This window comes from Ovis canadensis, chromosome 1, assembly GCF_042477335.2.
Source record: "Ovis canadensis isolate MfBH-ARS-UI-01 breed Bighorn chromosome 1, ARS-UI_OviCan_v2, whole genome shotgun sequence".
NCBI classification, from domain to species: Eukaryota; Metazoa; Chordata; class Mammalia; order Artiodactyla; family Bovidae; genus Ovis; species Ovis canadensis.
The window spans coordinates 129,151,387-129,166,415 of record NC_091245.1 but is presented as its reverse complement, the minus strand read 5'-3'; the positions used below and the strand labels follow the sequence as shown (position 1 = coordinate 129,166,415).

The following is a 15,029-nucleotide window of genomic DNA, read 5'->3' as shown; positions in this document are numbered from 1 at the left end:
ACTCATTGGAACCACAGTAGGGGAAAATCATGTCAGAGCTTATGTTTCTCTAGGGTCTTCTTTCCCAACTCTGTAATTTTTCATCAGGATCCCATTTAAAAAAAAAAAAAACAACAAACAACCACTCAATATCGACACTTTAAGTAAAAGTCCAAATAAATATCTAAACAAATATAGGTGCCTCAGTAGAGAATTTTATCTTTTACTCTTTGATTTTTAACAGCTTATCTTGAATATCTTGTTTATGTATTCAAATTTGTAATCTTCATTCTTTCAAAATAAATCAATAAATTGTATTTTCATCGCAAAACAGTGGCAGAAAGCTTATTTTATTTTTATAAACAGCCCTTATTTTAGCACTCAGTGATATCCCATATACTTTGGCACATGAAATAGTGTTTCACTCTTACGTAGGAAATTTATTTTGGACTAGATCAATTAGGAACTATTTATATAGTTTAAAATTAAGTATCAACTCAGCAAAATTTAATAAAAGTTTGATAGATTTTAACTTCCTTGGTTCAGTTCAACAAGCATCTTTTCAATGCCTGTCACGTACTACACAGCCATGTGAGGATATAAAGATAAATTGACTTTCTCCTTGTCCAAGGGAAAGATCTTACAGTGTCTGAATGAAGCATGTGAAGTGCTAACATAGAGACATACATGAGCTGTGAAATCCATTGGAGGACCCATCCCCAAACAAAGGTTCAGGAGAGGCTTGTTGGACTAGGAAAATTAATTCTGAGAGAGTGTTAGCCCATGTGAAGAATGGGAGGCAGTGCTTTTCAGATTGAAAGGAGGATGACAAAAAACTGGTTTGTAAGATGGGTTTTGTCAAGAAAAGAGAAACTCATTTGTCTTCACTGTATGAGAAAAGCATGGCAGACACAGGAAACTGTAAGCAAGTTGGTGTTTCTAGAGGTTAGAACACCTACTATGCATACATGTACATCACTTTGCTTCTATGGGGAAAACAGCTATAAAAGGGCTGACAGTCAAGATATGGGACCCAGTTAGAGGCTCTTTTGAGCTTCCCTAGTGGCTCACATGGTAAAGAATCTGCCTGCAATGCAGGAGACCCAGGTTTGATCCCTAGGTCGGAAAGATCCCTTGGAGAAGGGAATGGTAACCCACTCCAGTAAACTCGCCTGGAAAATTCCAAGGACAGAGCAGCCTGGTGGGCTACAGTCTGTGGGATCACAAAGAGTTGGACATGACTGAGCATGCACACAACGTGGCACACGCAAGGAGGTCCAACAGCTAAGAGTGTGGTGAGGAAGTCATCAGGGGAAGGAGAAGAAAGAGAGCCAACCATCCCTCCATTTCCCCAGAGCTCAGGGAGAGGAGAAATTTGATGGAAAATCAAGTTGTGCATTTGCTTAATGTTTTAAACTAGATATTCTAATTACTATGTTGAAATTGAACTTAAACTCTAGGACTTCCATTATCTTCAGTTAAATGGCAACCTAGTCCAGTGTTCTTGCCTGGAGAATCCCAGGGATAGGAGCCTGGTGGGCTGCCATCTATGGGGTCGCACAGAGTCGGACACGACTAACGTGGCTTAGCAGCAGCAGCAGCAGCCTTTGTCAGAGAAGGTGATGGCACCCCACTCCAGTACTCTTGCCTTGAAAATCCCATGGATGGAGAAGCCTGGTAGGCTGCAGTCCATGAGGTCGCTAAGAGTCGGACACGACTGAGCGACTTCCCTTTCACTTTTCACTTTCATGCATTGGAGAAGGAAATGGCAACCCACTCCAGTGTTCTTGCCTGGAGAATCCTAGGGACGGGGGAGGGCTTCCGTCTATGGGGTCACACAGAGTTGGACATGACTGAAGCGACTTAGCAGCAGCAAGTTGTGTATTTGCTTAACGTTTTAAACTAGATATTCTAATTACTATGTTGAAATTAAACTTAAACTCTAGGACTTCCATTATCTTCAGTTCAGTTCAGTTCAGTTGCTCAGTCGTGCCCGACTCTTTGCAACCCCATGAACTGCAGCGTGCCAGGCCTCCCTGTCCATCACCAGCTCCCAGAGTTCACTCAAACCCATGTCCGTCGAGTCGGTGATGCCATCCAGCCATCTCATCCTCTGTCATCCCCTTCTCCTCCTGCCCCCAATCCCTCCCAGCATCAGAGTCTTTTCCAATGAGTCAATTCTTTGCATGAGGCAGCCAAAGTACTGGAGTTTCAGCTTTAGCATCGTTCCTTCCAAAGAACACCCAGGACTGATCTCCTTTAGGATGGACTTTGGATCTCCTTGCAGTCCAAGGGTCTCTCAAGAGTCTTCTCCAACACCACAGTTCAAAAGCATCAATTATTTGGCCTCAGCTTTCTTCACAGTCCAACTCTCACATCCATACATGATCACTGGAAAAACCATAGCCTTGACTAGACAGACCTTTGTTGGCAAAGTAATGTCTCTGCTTTTGAATATGCTATCTAGGTTGGTCATAACTTTTCTTCCAAGAAGTAAGCGTCTTTTAATTTCATGGCTGCAATCACCATCTGCAGTATCTTAGTAAAGAAAAACACCCCATAGTCTCTGTCCAATTTTCACTAAACAATTTTAAATGAGCAGTAGGGAAATGGCAACCCACTCCAGTGTTCTTGCCTGGAGAATCCCGGGAACGGGGGAGCCTGGTGGGCTGCTGTCTACTGGGGTCACACAGAGTCGGACACGACTGAAGCGACTCAGCAGCAGGAACAAAATAAATTGATTTTGTTGTCCCACTGGTTGTATTTGTTTAGTATACTGGTTATATCATAATTCACCAACATTAGACTTATTATAGAAATAATAAATTTAATAGATAAAATGATGGATTTTATTTGGGAGTTTGTTGGTATGTGGGAGGTAGCAGAACATCCAAGTGGATTCAGTGAAGCAACTGAATGAATTTATACCTAAATTTATTTTGGTCTAAATTTTGGAGATAAATTAGGGCTATACTCAAGAAACATTTGTTTCTCTTGAACATTTTTTTTCCCTCTTAGCTCTTTATGAGTGATGATTACTTCCAAACCAAGATATCTTTATAAACCCACAATTACCGTGGGTTTATCTGTTTCAATGAAAGCTATAGGTGGCTACAAATAAAAACTATCTAAAATACTATTTTATCTCAAGAACAGTAACTTCTTATCAATGCTTGATCAATTTGAATTTCTCAGCAGGCAATTTCCACCAGTTGTCCCTCCATATTTATGTAAACTCATATTTCACCATTTGTACATGGGTTCACTCCATCTGAGCCTAACAGAACTCATGTTTCATTTATATTTTTGCTGTTCAACATGTTGAAACATGCTTTCAACCAAATATCCAGTTAAGACACTCTTTTTTTTTCTTTTTTGCTGAAGTATAGTTGACTTACAATGTTGTGTTCATTTCTGCTGTACAGTAAAGTGACTCAGTTATACATAGACACTCCTTTTCATATTAGTTTCTATCATGGTTTACCATAGGATACTGAACATAGTTCCCTGTGCTATAAAGTAGGACTTCGCTGCTTATCCACCCCATATATAATAATTTGCGTCTGCTAATCCCAACCTCCCTGTCCTTCCATTTCCCCCTTGGTAACCACACCTCTGTTCTCTATAACTGTCAGTCTGTTTCACAGATATATTTATTTGTATCGTATTTTAGATTTCACACATGAGTGCTATCATACAGTGTTTGTCTTTGTCTTTCTGAGTTCACTTAGAATGATAATCTCTAGATCCAACCAAGTTGCAAATGGCATTATTTCATTCCTTATGGTTTAATAATATTTCATTGTATGTGCTTCCCAGTTGGCTCGGTGGTAAAAGACCTGTCTGCCAAGCAGGAGATGCAGGTTTGATTCCTGGGTCAAGAAGATCCCCTGGAGAAGGAAATGGCATCCCATTCCAGTATTCTTGTCTGGTTAATCCCATGGACTATATATAGCACACCAGGCTCCTCTAAAGAGTCAGACACAAAATAGTGTCATAAAAGAGTCAGACACAATTTAGTGAGTAAACAGCAACAACAATATTCCACAGGGTTTCTCAGCTGGTGTTAATGGTAAAGAACCCACCTGATAATGCAGGAGACATAGGAAATGTTTGATCCCTGGGTTGGGAAGATTCCCTGAAGCAGGGCATGGCAACCCACTCTTGTCTAGGGAATTCCATGGACATAGGTGCCTGGCAGGGCTATAGTCCATAGGGTCACAAAGAGTCAGCCACTACTGAAGCAACTTAGCACACATGCACACACACACACACACACACACGCGTATGTATGTATATAGATGCCACATTTTCTTTATCCATTCAGCTGTTGATGGACATTCAGGCTGTTCTCAAGTCTCGGTTCAGTTCAGTAAAGTTCAGTCGCTCAGTCGTGTTCGACTCTTTGTGACCCCATGAATCTCAGCACGCCAGGCCTCCCTGTCCATCACCAACTCCTGGAGTTCACTCAGACTCACGTCCATCGAATCAGTGATGCCATCCAGCCATCTCATCCTCTGTCGTCCCCTTCTCCTCCTGCCCCCAGTTCCTCCCAGCATCAGAGTCTTTTCCAATGAGTCAACTCTTCGCATGAGGTGGCCAGAGTACTGCAGTTTCAGCTTTAGCATCATTCCTTCCAAAGAACACCCAGGGCTGATCTCCTTCAGAATGGACTGGTTGGATCTCCTTGCAGTCCAAGGGACTCTCAAGAATCTTCTCCAACATCACAGTTCAAAAGCATCAATTCTTTGGCCTCAGCTTTCTTCACAGTCCAACTCTCACATCCGTACATGACCACTGGAAAAACCATAGCCTTGACTAGATGGACCTTAGTCGGCAATGTAATGTCTCTGCTTTTGAATATGCTATCTAGGTTGGTCATAACTTTTCTTCCAAGGAGTAAGCGTCTTTTAATTTCATGGCTGCAATCACCATCTGCAGTGATTTGGGAGCCCCCAAAAATAAAGTCTGACACTGTTTCCATTGTTTCCCCATCTATTTCCCATGAAGTGATGGGATCAGATGCCATGATCTTAGTTTGCTCAATGTTGAGCTTTAAGCCAACTTTTTCACTCTCCACTTTCACTTTCATCAAGAGGCTTTTTAGTTCCTCTTCACTTTCTGCCATAAGGGTGGTGTCATCTGCATATCTGAGGTTATTGATATTTCTCCCAGCAATCTTGAGTCCAGCTTGTGCTTCTTCCAGTCCAGCATTTCTCATGATGTACTCTGCATATGCATTAAATAAGCAGGGTGACAATATACTGCCTTGACGTACTCCTTTTCCTGTTTGGAACCAGTCTTTTGTTCCATGTCCAGTTCTAACTGTTGCTTCCTGACCTGCATACAAGTCTAAGCTATCATAAACAATGCTGCTATGAACATAAAGGTCCATCTATCAAAGCCATGGTTTCTCCAGTGGTCATGTATGGATGTGAGGGTTGGACTGTGAAGAAAGCTGAGTGCCAAAGAATTGATGCTTTTGAACTGTGGTGTTGGAGAAGACTCTTGAGAGTCCCTTGGACTGCAAGGAGATCCAACCAGTCCATCCTAAAGGAAATCATCCTGAATATTCATAGGAAAGACTGATGCTGAAGCTGAAACTCCAATCCTTTGGCTACCTGATGGGAAGAACTAATTAATTTGAAAAGACCCTGATGCTGGGAAAGATTGAAGGCAGGAGAAGAAGGGGATGACAGAGGATGAGATGGTTGGAAGGCATCACCAACTCAATGAAGGTGAGTTTGAGTAAACTCCAGGAGTTGATGATTGACAGGGAGCCCTGGTGTGCTGCAGTCCTTGCGGTCCCAAAGAGTTGGACATGACAGAGCCACTGAATTGAACTAAACTGAACTGCACCAATTTACATTTGTACCAACAGTGTAGGAGGTTTCTTTTTCTCCATACCCCCTCCAGCATTTGATATTTGTAGACTTTTTAATAATGGCCATTCTGATTGGTATGAGATGGTAATTCATTGTATAACATGAATTTCAAAGAGCTCAGCATGCATATAAGGTCCTTGAGATTGTAAGCATATTTGTATATCTTCTGTGCAAATAATGATCTGTGATTTAAATCAGTTTTGATCCAGGGTCCATAACACATAAAATAGCTAAGAACCACTGATTTAACCTGATTCACTTTGCTCTGTGCACAGTTTATTGCCCTTTCCAGCACCTGTGACTACAGACTCTCATCTTCCAGATGTTTTGACATGGTTACACCTCTACAGCTGTTCCCACTGATTTCCCCATGGCCAGCTAGCACTTATTCTGGGTCCAGAGTAGCTCTTGTCACAGGCAGGAGAGTTTCAGTTTCCTCACCTCCCACATTCAGCTATAATTTCCTAGATTGACCTGAGATGTGATTTGCCAGGCTTTTCTGTTAGCTCAGCACTCCTGATTGTTACCTAATAATGTCTTTGGGTCCCACTGGAACAATCACGTGTGTTTGATGATTGAAAGCTCCCTCATTCCCTGGCATCATTGCATTTGGCCTCTGTGTCTGCACGCTAGTCTTCACTGAACTCCTGATATTCCTGTGCCAGGTCCTGTCTTCCTTTTTACAAGCACTGCTACTTTATCTTGACTCAGTAATAGCAGTGATGATGCCAAATATCAAAAGCAAGACTGAGGTCCTTACATATGCTAGGCAATATACTTAAGGTTTTATATGTGTTGCCTCATTTCTGTCCTACAACCACGTTATATGATATACATTTTTGACAAGGATCTTCATTTTAATCTGCCTGCAATGTGGGAGACCTGGGTTTGATCCCTGGGTTGGGAAGATCCCCTGGAGAAGGGAAAGGCTACCCACTCCAGTATTCTGGCCTGAAGAATTCCATGGACTGTATAGTCCATGGGGTCACAAAGAGTCAGACATGAGTGAGTGACTTTCACTCACACCCTTTTGGAGCAACCACTGTAGGGCAGATATTTTGCTCTGCTGTCCATATATTAAACACAATATTTATAGACATACAAAGTGGATATTTTTATCCTCAATTTGTAGAAGAAGGAATTGAGATAAAAGAGGCTAAGTGGGTAAGTTTACACAGAAAACAAACTGATTAAATCTCAGGGTCTACCTTCCCAGTTCACGATATTTTGTTTTTTAATAGCTCAGTTGTGTCCAACACTTTGTGACCCCATAAACAGCAGCACACCAGGCTTCCCTGTCCTTCACTATCTCTCGGTGTTTCCTCATACTCTTGTCCATTGAGTCGGTGATGCCATCCAACCATCTCATCCTCTGTCATACCCTTCTCCTGCCCTCCATCTTTCCCCACATTAGGGTCTTTTCAAATGAGTCAGTTCTTTGCATCACATGGCCAAAGTATTGGAGCTTCAGCTTCAGATCAGTCCTTCTAATGAATATTCAGGACTGACTTCCTTTAGGATTGACTGGTTTGATCTCCTTGCAAACCAAGGGACTCTCAAGAGTCTTCTGCAGCACCACAGTTCGAAAGCATCATTTCTTTGGCACTCTGTCTTCTTTGCAATAAGGAGTTCATGATGTGAACCACAGTCAGCACTCAGTCTTATTTTTGCTAACTGTATAGATCCTCTCCATCTTCAGCTGCAAAGAATATAATCAATCTTATTTTGATATTGACCTTCAGGTGATGTCCATGTTTGCTATGACCAGTGCATTCTTTTGGCAAAATTCTGTTAGCCTTTGCCCTGCTTCACGTTGTACTCCAAGCCCAAATTTGCCTGTTACTTATCTCTTTACTTCCTACTTTTGAATTCCTGCCCCCTATGAAGAAAAGGACATCTTTTTTTTTTTTGGTGTTTGTTCTAGAAGGTCATGTATGTCTGCATAGAACTGTACAACTTCAGCTTCTTCAGCATTAGTGGTTGGGGCATAGACTTGGATTACTATGATATTGAATGGCTTGCCTTGGAAATGAACAGAGATCATTCTGTCATTTTTGAGACTGCACCTAAGTACTGCATTTTGGAATTTTTTGCTGACTATGAGGGCTACTCCATTTCTTTTAAGGGATTCTTACCCACAGTAGTAGATATAATGGTCATCAGAATTAAATTTGCCCCTTCCTGTCCATTTTAGTTCACTGATTCCTAAAATGCCAATGATCACTCTTGCCATCTCCCATTTGACCACTTTCAATTTGCCTTGATTCATGGACTTAACATTTCAGGTTCCTATGCAATATTGTACTCATTTCATATGCTAGCAAAGTAATGCTCAAAATTCTCCAAGCTAGACTTCAACAATATATGAACTAAGAACTTCCAGATGTTCAAGCTGGGTTTAGAAAAGGCAGAGGAACCAGAGATCAAATTGCCAACATGTGTTGGATTATAGAAGAAGCAAGAGAATTCCAGAAAAACATCTACTTCTGCTTCTACTGACTTCTTCTGACTACTCTAAAGTGTTTGACTGTGTGAATCACAGCAAACTGTGGAAAATTATTTAAGAGATAGGAATACCAGACCACCTACCTGCCTTCTGAGAAATCTGTATGCAGGTTAAGATTCAACAGTTACAATCGGACATGGAACAACGAACTGGTTCCAAACTGAGAAAAGAGTATGTCAGTGCTATATATTGTCATCTTGCTTATTGAACTTATATGCAGAGTACATCATTGAAAATGGCAGGCTGCATGAAACACAAGCTGGAATCAAGATTTCTGGGAGAAATATCAATAATCTCAAATATTCAGATAACACCACTCTTGTGATAGAAAGTGAAGAGGAACTAAAAAGAGCCTCTTGATGAAGGTGAAAGAGGAGAGTAGTTTTGATGTTAAAACTTAAAAGTCAGCATTCAAAAGATGAAGATCATGGCATCTGGTCCCATCACTTCATGGCAAATAGATGGGGAAACAATGGAAACAGTGAGAGACTATTTTCTTTGGCTCCAAAATCACTGCAGATGGTGACTGCAGCCATGAAATTAAAAGACGCTTGCTCCATGGAAGAAAAGCTATGACCAATCTAGACAGTATATTAAAAAGTAAAGACATTACTTTGCCAGCAGAGGTCCATCTAGTCAAAGCTATGGTTTTTCCAGTAGTCATGTCTGGATGTGAGATTCGGACTATAAAGAAAACTGAGCACTGTAGAATTGATGCTTTTGAACTGTGGCATTGGGGAAGACTCTTAAGAGTCTCTTGGAAAGCAAGGAGATCAAATCAGTCAATCCTAAAGGAAATCAGTCCTGAATATTCATTGGAAGGACTGATGCTAAAGCTAAAGCTCCAATACTTTGGCCACCTGATGTGAAGAGCTGACTCATTAGGAAAGACTCTATTGCTGGGAAAGATTGAAGGTGGGAGGAGAAGGGGACGACAGAGGATGAGATGGTTCGATGGCATCACCGACTCAACGGACACGAGTTTGAGCAAGTTCCAGGAGATGGTGAAGGACAGGGAAGACCGGTGTGCTGCAGTCCATGGGGTCACAAAGAACCGGACACGATTGAGGGAATGAACAACACACTCCTTTATGGTCTAACTCTCACATATGTAGATGCTTAATGTCAAAACCATAGGTTTGACTATATGGACCTTTGTCAGCAAAGTGATGTCCTGGTCTCTTCATAAGACCCCTGACTCACTCTTCCACTAGGACCTATGACCTCAGTAGATGAGTCTAGTCCCGGCTCTCATTTCTGTCTTATTGAATTGTGTCTGGATATGATATTCATGCAGGGGTGAATGACTATAATACTTGATCATCGATTGTGTGTGTTCTTCGGGTACTTTGATGTTCATTCGTTCATTTATCCACTCGTCTACTATTTATTGGGTGCTCATTTTATGTTCAGTATTGTGCAAGTACTAGGGAATTGAGACCAGAAAATCACAGCTTGGAGACAGACATACAACCCACTATGATGGTCTAACAACAGCTGTAATGAAGGAGAGAGGCCTGAATTTTTGAGTTGGGGCGATAGTCAGGAGCTAGTGCTTGAACTGGGTCATAAAGGATGGCCCAGAGGAGGCACTTCAATCAGAGGCAAGAAAATCTGGGAGGAGCAGATGGCGAGCTCAGGGAGTCACAATGAGTTCAGGGAGTGCTGGGATGGAAGCAGGAGATGAGAGAGGTGGCACAGGAGGTTCCAAAGGGATCACTACGGACCCTGCATATCCTGCTCAACAGTGAGGATTCAAATGAACGTGGATGAAGCCTGCCATTCCTCCGCTGTATACTGATAGAATTTATATTGGTAGGCAGTAGAAACCACATTTTATAATTTCAGAGAGATATCTCCTGTACTAAGTTGCGTGCTACGTCATTTCAGTCGTGTCTGACTCTGCAACCCTATGGACTGTAGCCGGCCAGGCTCCTGCGTCCATGGGGATTCTCCAGGCAAAAACACTGGAGTGGGTTGCCATGCCCTCCTCCAGGGGGTCTTCCTGACCCAGGGATTGAACCTGCATCTCTTATGTCTCCTGCACTGGCAGGTGGGTTTTTTTTACCACTAGTATTACCTAAGTTAATATTACTTGTATAATGGAGTTGGTTGCTGGTTGCTGAGTTGGAGATTTATAATCTCCTCATATGTACTCATTTAGCAAAAACTCAAAGAGATAACAGTATAACATACCCTATCATGTTTAAAATATTCTTTAATTTTTTCTCTCTTTCTGGTCAGCCTGAAACACTGAAAGGTATTTAGCTTGAGAGACCTGTCTGAAAGGCTTCCTGATTCTAAATGATGTGTGGATTGTCAGGGGTTAGTGCACATTGCAAGTACCTCCTGCTCGAGAAATTTACCTCCTGTGACGAATTTCATCTTCTCTCATACATGCAATCTGCTGACTTGCTTCTTTACATTATTTCTGATTACAGTTTTGGAAATAGCTTAGAAAGTAAGTTACTCAAAGAAAGGACCAAGGGACTTATGTTTCCTAATCAAACCTGATGGGCTTCCCTGGGGGCTCAGTGGTAAAGAATCCATCTGCAAATTCAGGAGATACATGTTCAGTCCCTAGATTGGGAAGATCTCCTGTAGAATGGCAACCCACTCTAGTATTCTTGCCTAGGAAATCCCGTGGGCAGAGGAGTCTGGCAGGCTACAGGCCATGGGGTCGTAAAGAGTCTAAACAACAACAACAAAAACAGAGAGACTAAAGAAGAACAGATCAAATCTGATGGCTGCAAGGTCTTGTTGTATTAGGTATTCATTGAAAGAAACATCTGCATGTTCTCACTTTTGCATGTTTTAGTTTGTTTTAAAGTGCCCTCAGTGCAAGTCTTTCAACAGGCCAGGGCATCACTCTCTATCTGATTTCCCATTTTCTCTGCAGGTGCCTAAACCCTGGCAAAGGCAGCAGAAGACATCATGACTCAGGAGACAAAAGAAAACATGAACTCTAGCTTTCAACTGCATCTCCCCTTGTACCCCAGCTGTGCAGCCTGAGAATGGGGAATTTATTCTTTGGAGTAAACGAATGTAAAATGCTGTTTTGCTTTCAATGTGGTCCCTCCTCTTCGAGCTCATTATTTCTTTACACATATCTAAATATGACTTAGTAATTTCACTTTGGTATGCAACTCAAATACAAGAAAAAAAGGTGCTTGGGGGTGCTCCAGAGTGTTTGATCCCAAACTGTAATGTGGTCTCATGACTCTTCTTGCGCTGGAATGAGATAAAAGGAAACAAGCTGTTTTGTTGTTACAGATCAAGGTGGTCTGAATGGCGATTCAGGACATAACCATGATCACTATGGGGAAAGGACAGGCTGTGTGATGTTTTCCTATTAGGCACAGTATGTCAGATTTGTGTAACTGTCAGAAAGGGTATTTCATTTCATGCCCAATTGTGACTTCTTTGTTGCTGTTGTTGCTGTTGCCAGTTTTAAATTCCTGGCATCATCCTCAGTAAAACCGATGAGGACCGTTGTGAGCAGTCCTTTCCAATGGTAAGAGAATAGCTCATATTTCAGATTCTTATTATGTCCCTGTCCTGTTCTTCCTAAGAATTAACTTCACTCGTTATTCTCACAATACTGATGTGAGATAGAAGGTGTTATTTCCATTTTACAGATGAGAAAACTGAGACACAGGGAGTCGAAGTAACTTACCCAGGTTATATTGCTCATACACGATAGTGGAGCTGGAATTTCAACCCAAATAACCTTGCCAGGAATAGAGTGATGTAAGAAAGGTGCCCAGGGCACAAAATTTAAGGAAGCATTCCTTCTCAGTCTCCTGCACGTGCAGGATTCAAATTTGAGAGTGAGTGCCTCCTTAGATCGTGTGTCCAAGGCACTTTGTTGCTTGCCACACTTCAGTCTCAGCCTTATAAATAACCTTGGTTTGGAGCCTGGGTAGCCTGTTAACCTTCATACCTCCTGTCTCTCTGGTCCTGACCCTTATGGATTAGGGTCAGACTTCAGAGAAGAAGTAGATAGAAGAGCCTGTAGGTGCTCAAGAGACCAGCAGAGATAAAGCCCAATGTAGGTATCTTTCTTTAGATATCTCCTTTCCTCTTGACTGGGCATTCTTTTCTTGTACTGTGCTCCCTGCCATTCTTCTCTGTTAAGGCTTTGTCTCACCCCAACCTTCTCCAGTGCAGAAAGGAATAAAGATACTCCACTTGAGAGGTAAATCTCTGATCCCATAAAGCATTAGAACAGCATCACAGCATATGCATCCTCAGTCAGACTCGCCTGCCCCCAAATACCTTATTTCCTCTTGTCAAATCCAGACACACTCCGAGGTGTGTGTTGGGGTCAGAGATAATCCAAGAATACATATCTAGAAGGCATCTCAAGATCTTAGAACAGGATCTAGTGAAGAGAAATTAAATTGTCTCTGAGAAAAAGGAAGGGTGCCCAGGGTATGGTAATAGTGAGAACTCACCTCCCTAAACCCTGTACTCTTGAAAATCCTTCAGTACATGGCGTAGGTTTTGAAAGGTACCAGATTTTTCAGTTCTCTGACAATTGGTGAAATAATCAGTGTATCATTAGAACAAAGAGCTCTTTTTGTTCAGTCCTATAGAACCCACGACTTAGGGAAACCGCTGGGACTAGAGGCTGAGAACAGGGAAACTATCTCTAATTCTCTTCAGTGATGGACCAACCTACCTCATGACTCAACAGGCCATAGTATAAGCATTTGTGAGTTATTATGAACACATGTGGAGGGCCAGAAGCAGCTGGGGCCTGAGTTGCAATAAAGGAAGGTACATGTTATAATCTGGTAGCTTTTGAAAACTTCTCACCACCACACTGGAAAGCTCCTGGTAGTTCTTCTACACAAATTTTTACCAGTGAATTCCCAGCAGATGGGTTGATGATGACATCTCCTCTCTTACAAACATCATGCCAGCAGAGCCAAATGGGAAGGACCTCACCAAATGACATCATGCCAACAGAGCCAAATGGGAGAAGGAAATGGCAACCCACTCCAGTATTCCTGCCTGGAGAATCCCAGGGATGGAGGAGCCTGGTAGGCTACAGTCCATGGGGTCGCAAAGAGTCTGACAAGACTGAGCGACTTCACTTCACTTCACCATGTGGACAAGTCCAGAAGCACTAAGCCAAAGGAAGAGCTGAACTGTAAACAAGTGTTACTTGCCTCTTTGATCAGATTCATAAATCTGGGCCCAAGGCGCCATGGCTTGTGTCGGTGGCACTGTAGGGAGCTGACAGTCAGCTGGGAAGCCCGGTGGGAGGCAATGGCCACCATGTATACAGCATCATACATCAGAGCAGCTTCAGTCTGCGGAGGAAAACACAAGCCACATCTTCAATTCCACCTTTGCTTATATCCCTCTTTACCTGCATAATCACTCTGCCCACTTCCTTATCTCCTATTTGTCTGATCTCAACAGCCATTTATTCTCCAGCTGAACACCTTTCCTTCTCCCATAGCTATTTTTCTCTAAAATAATACCTTTGTACCCCAGAGTAAATTGTAGTCATGGCTCTGCTTCAAGTTATTTTTTAAAAAAAGAAAAGAAAAAAATAAACTTGAATCAGCCACAAAAGACCTGATTCGGGGAACTGGTATGTTTGGAGTGTCTTTTGTTAAACCCGGTGTTAAGATCAACTATCAATACATTGAGTTAGAAGCTCAATATTTCAATATCAGATTTGGTCTCTAGTGTTTACCCATTTCTTGTCTATTTACTTGATTATATTTTGTAGAAAGAGAGTGCTGTGAGCAAAATTAACGTGATTTCTAGATAAAGATACTGATATCGGGCACTTCCACTGATCAGAGTCAAGAAGGCTGTAGTCATAGAATGAAATTCAATAGCAGATTTGAAGAGACCCTTAGAAGAACAGACCTCTGCAGCTTGCTCAGAAAACATGTGTTCTTGTTAGCACTTGCTTTCCTGATAGACATTGGAACTAGCCATTCCTTTGGGGCCAGGGGGTTGGCTATGTCATTCTTCTACTCATGAGATTTCTCTCATTTGCAGAATTTCACATAATACTCTCAGTATTTTCTGAAGTACTACCCTGTGCTTTTTTTTTTTTTTTAAGGATAACATCATATAATACCTTTGCATTTTACTTGAGGATTTTCACAGCAACTTCAAATAGACTAGTTCATTTGAAATTCTCAACAACCCCACAAAATAAACAGAACAGATGAATCAAGCTATTATTATTTAGGAAACTGACCTCCAGGCAGTATATTGATTTGTGTAGGGTCATAGAGATAATCAGTAATTTGTATAGTTAAATCAAAAATCTAGGTCACAGAATGAAGACTATGTGTAGTTTTCCAAAATAAGATGATTTATTCAGCATATATTTATTCAACATTTATTGAACATGTCTTGATGGAGGTAGAAAGAGAAAATAAGGGGAATTACATCTTGTATTCTATCAGTCTTTGAGTCCGGAGAATATGTCTACTTTGAATACTTATTATTCTGGGCAATCTCTATCACTGCATTTTTCATATAATATATTAATCTTTTTATATCTCTTTCTCAATAAAAGTGCTCAACTTCATTTTTTAGTGGCTAGCACAGTTCTTGACACATGAAAGTTGTTTAAAAAATGTTAGATGAAAGAATTAATGTTATTTCATGCTTAAAATAAT

General features: G+C 41.5%; 1 protein-coding gene across 1 annotated transcript in view; it reads right to left on the bottom strand.

Annotated features, from left to right (window-relative positions):
- GRIK1 (glutamate ionotropic receptor kainate type subunit 1) overlaps nt 1-15,029 on the bottom strand; it is a 450,348-nt gene that overhangs the window by 81,196 nt on the left and 354,123 nt on the right. Inside the window, exon 7 of the mRNA XM_069577980.1 lies at nt 13,548-13,691. Coding sequence (XP_069434081.1) covers nt 13,548-13,691 — 144 coding nt within the window. The remainder of the gene's footprint in view (nt 1-13,547; nt 13,692-15,029) is intronic.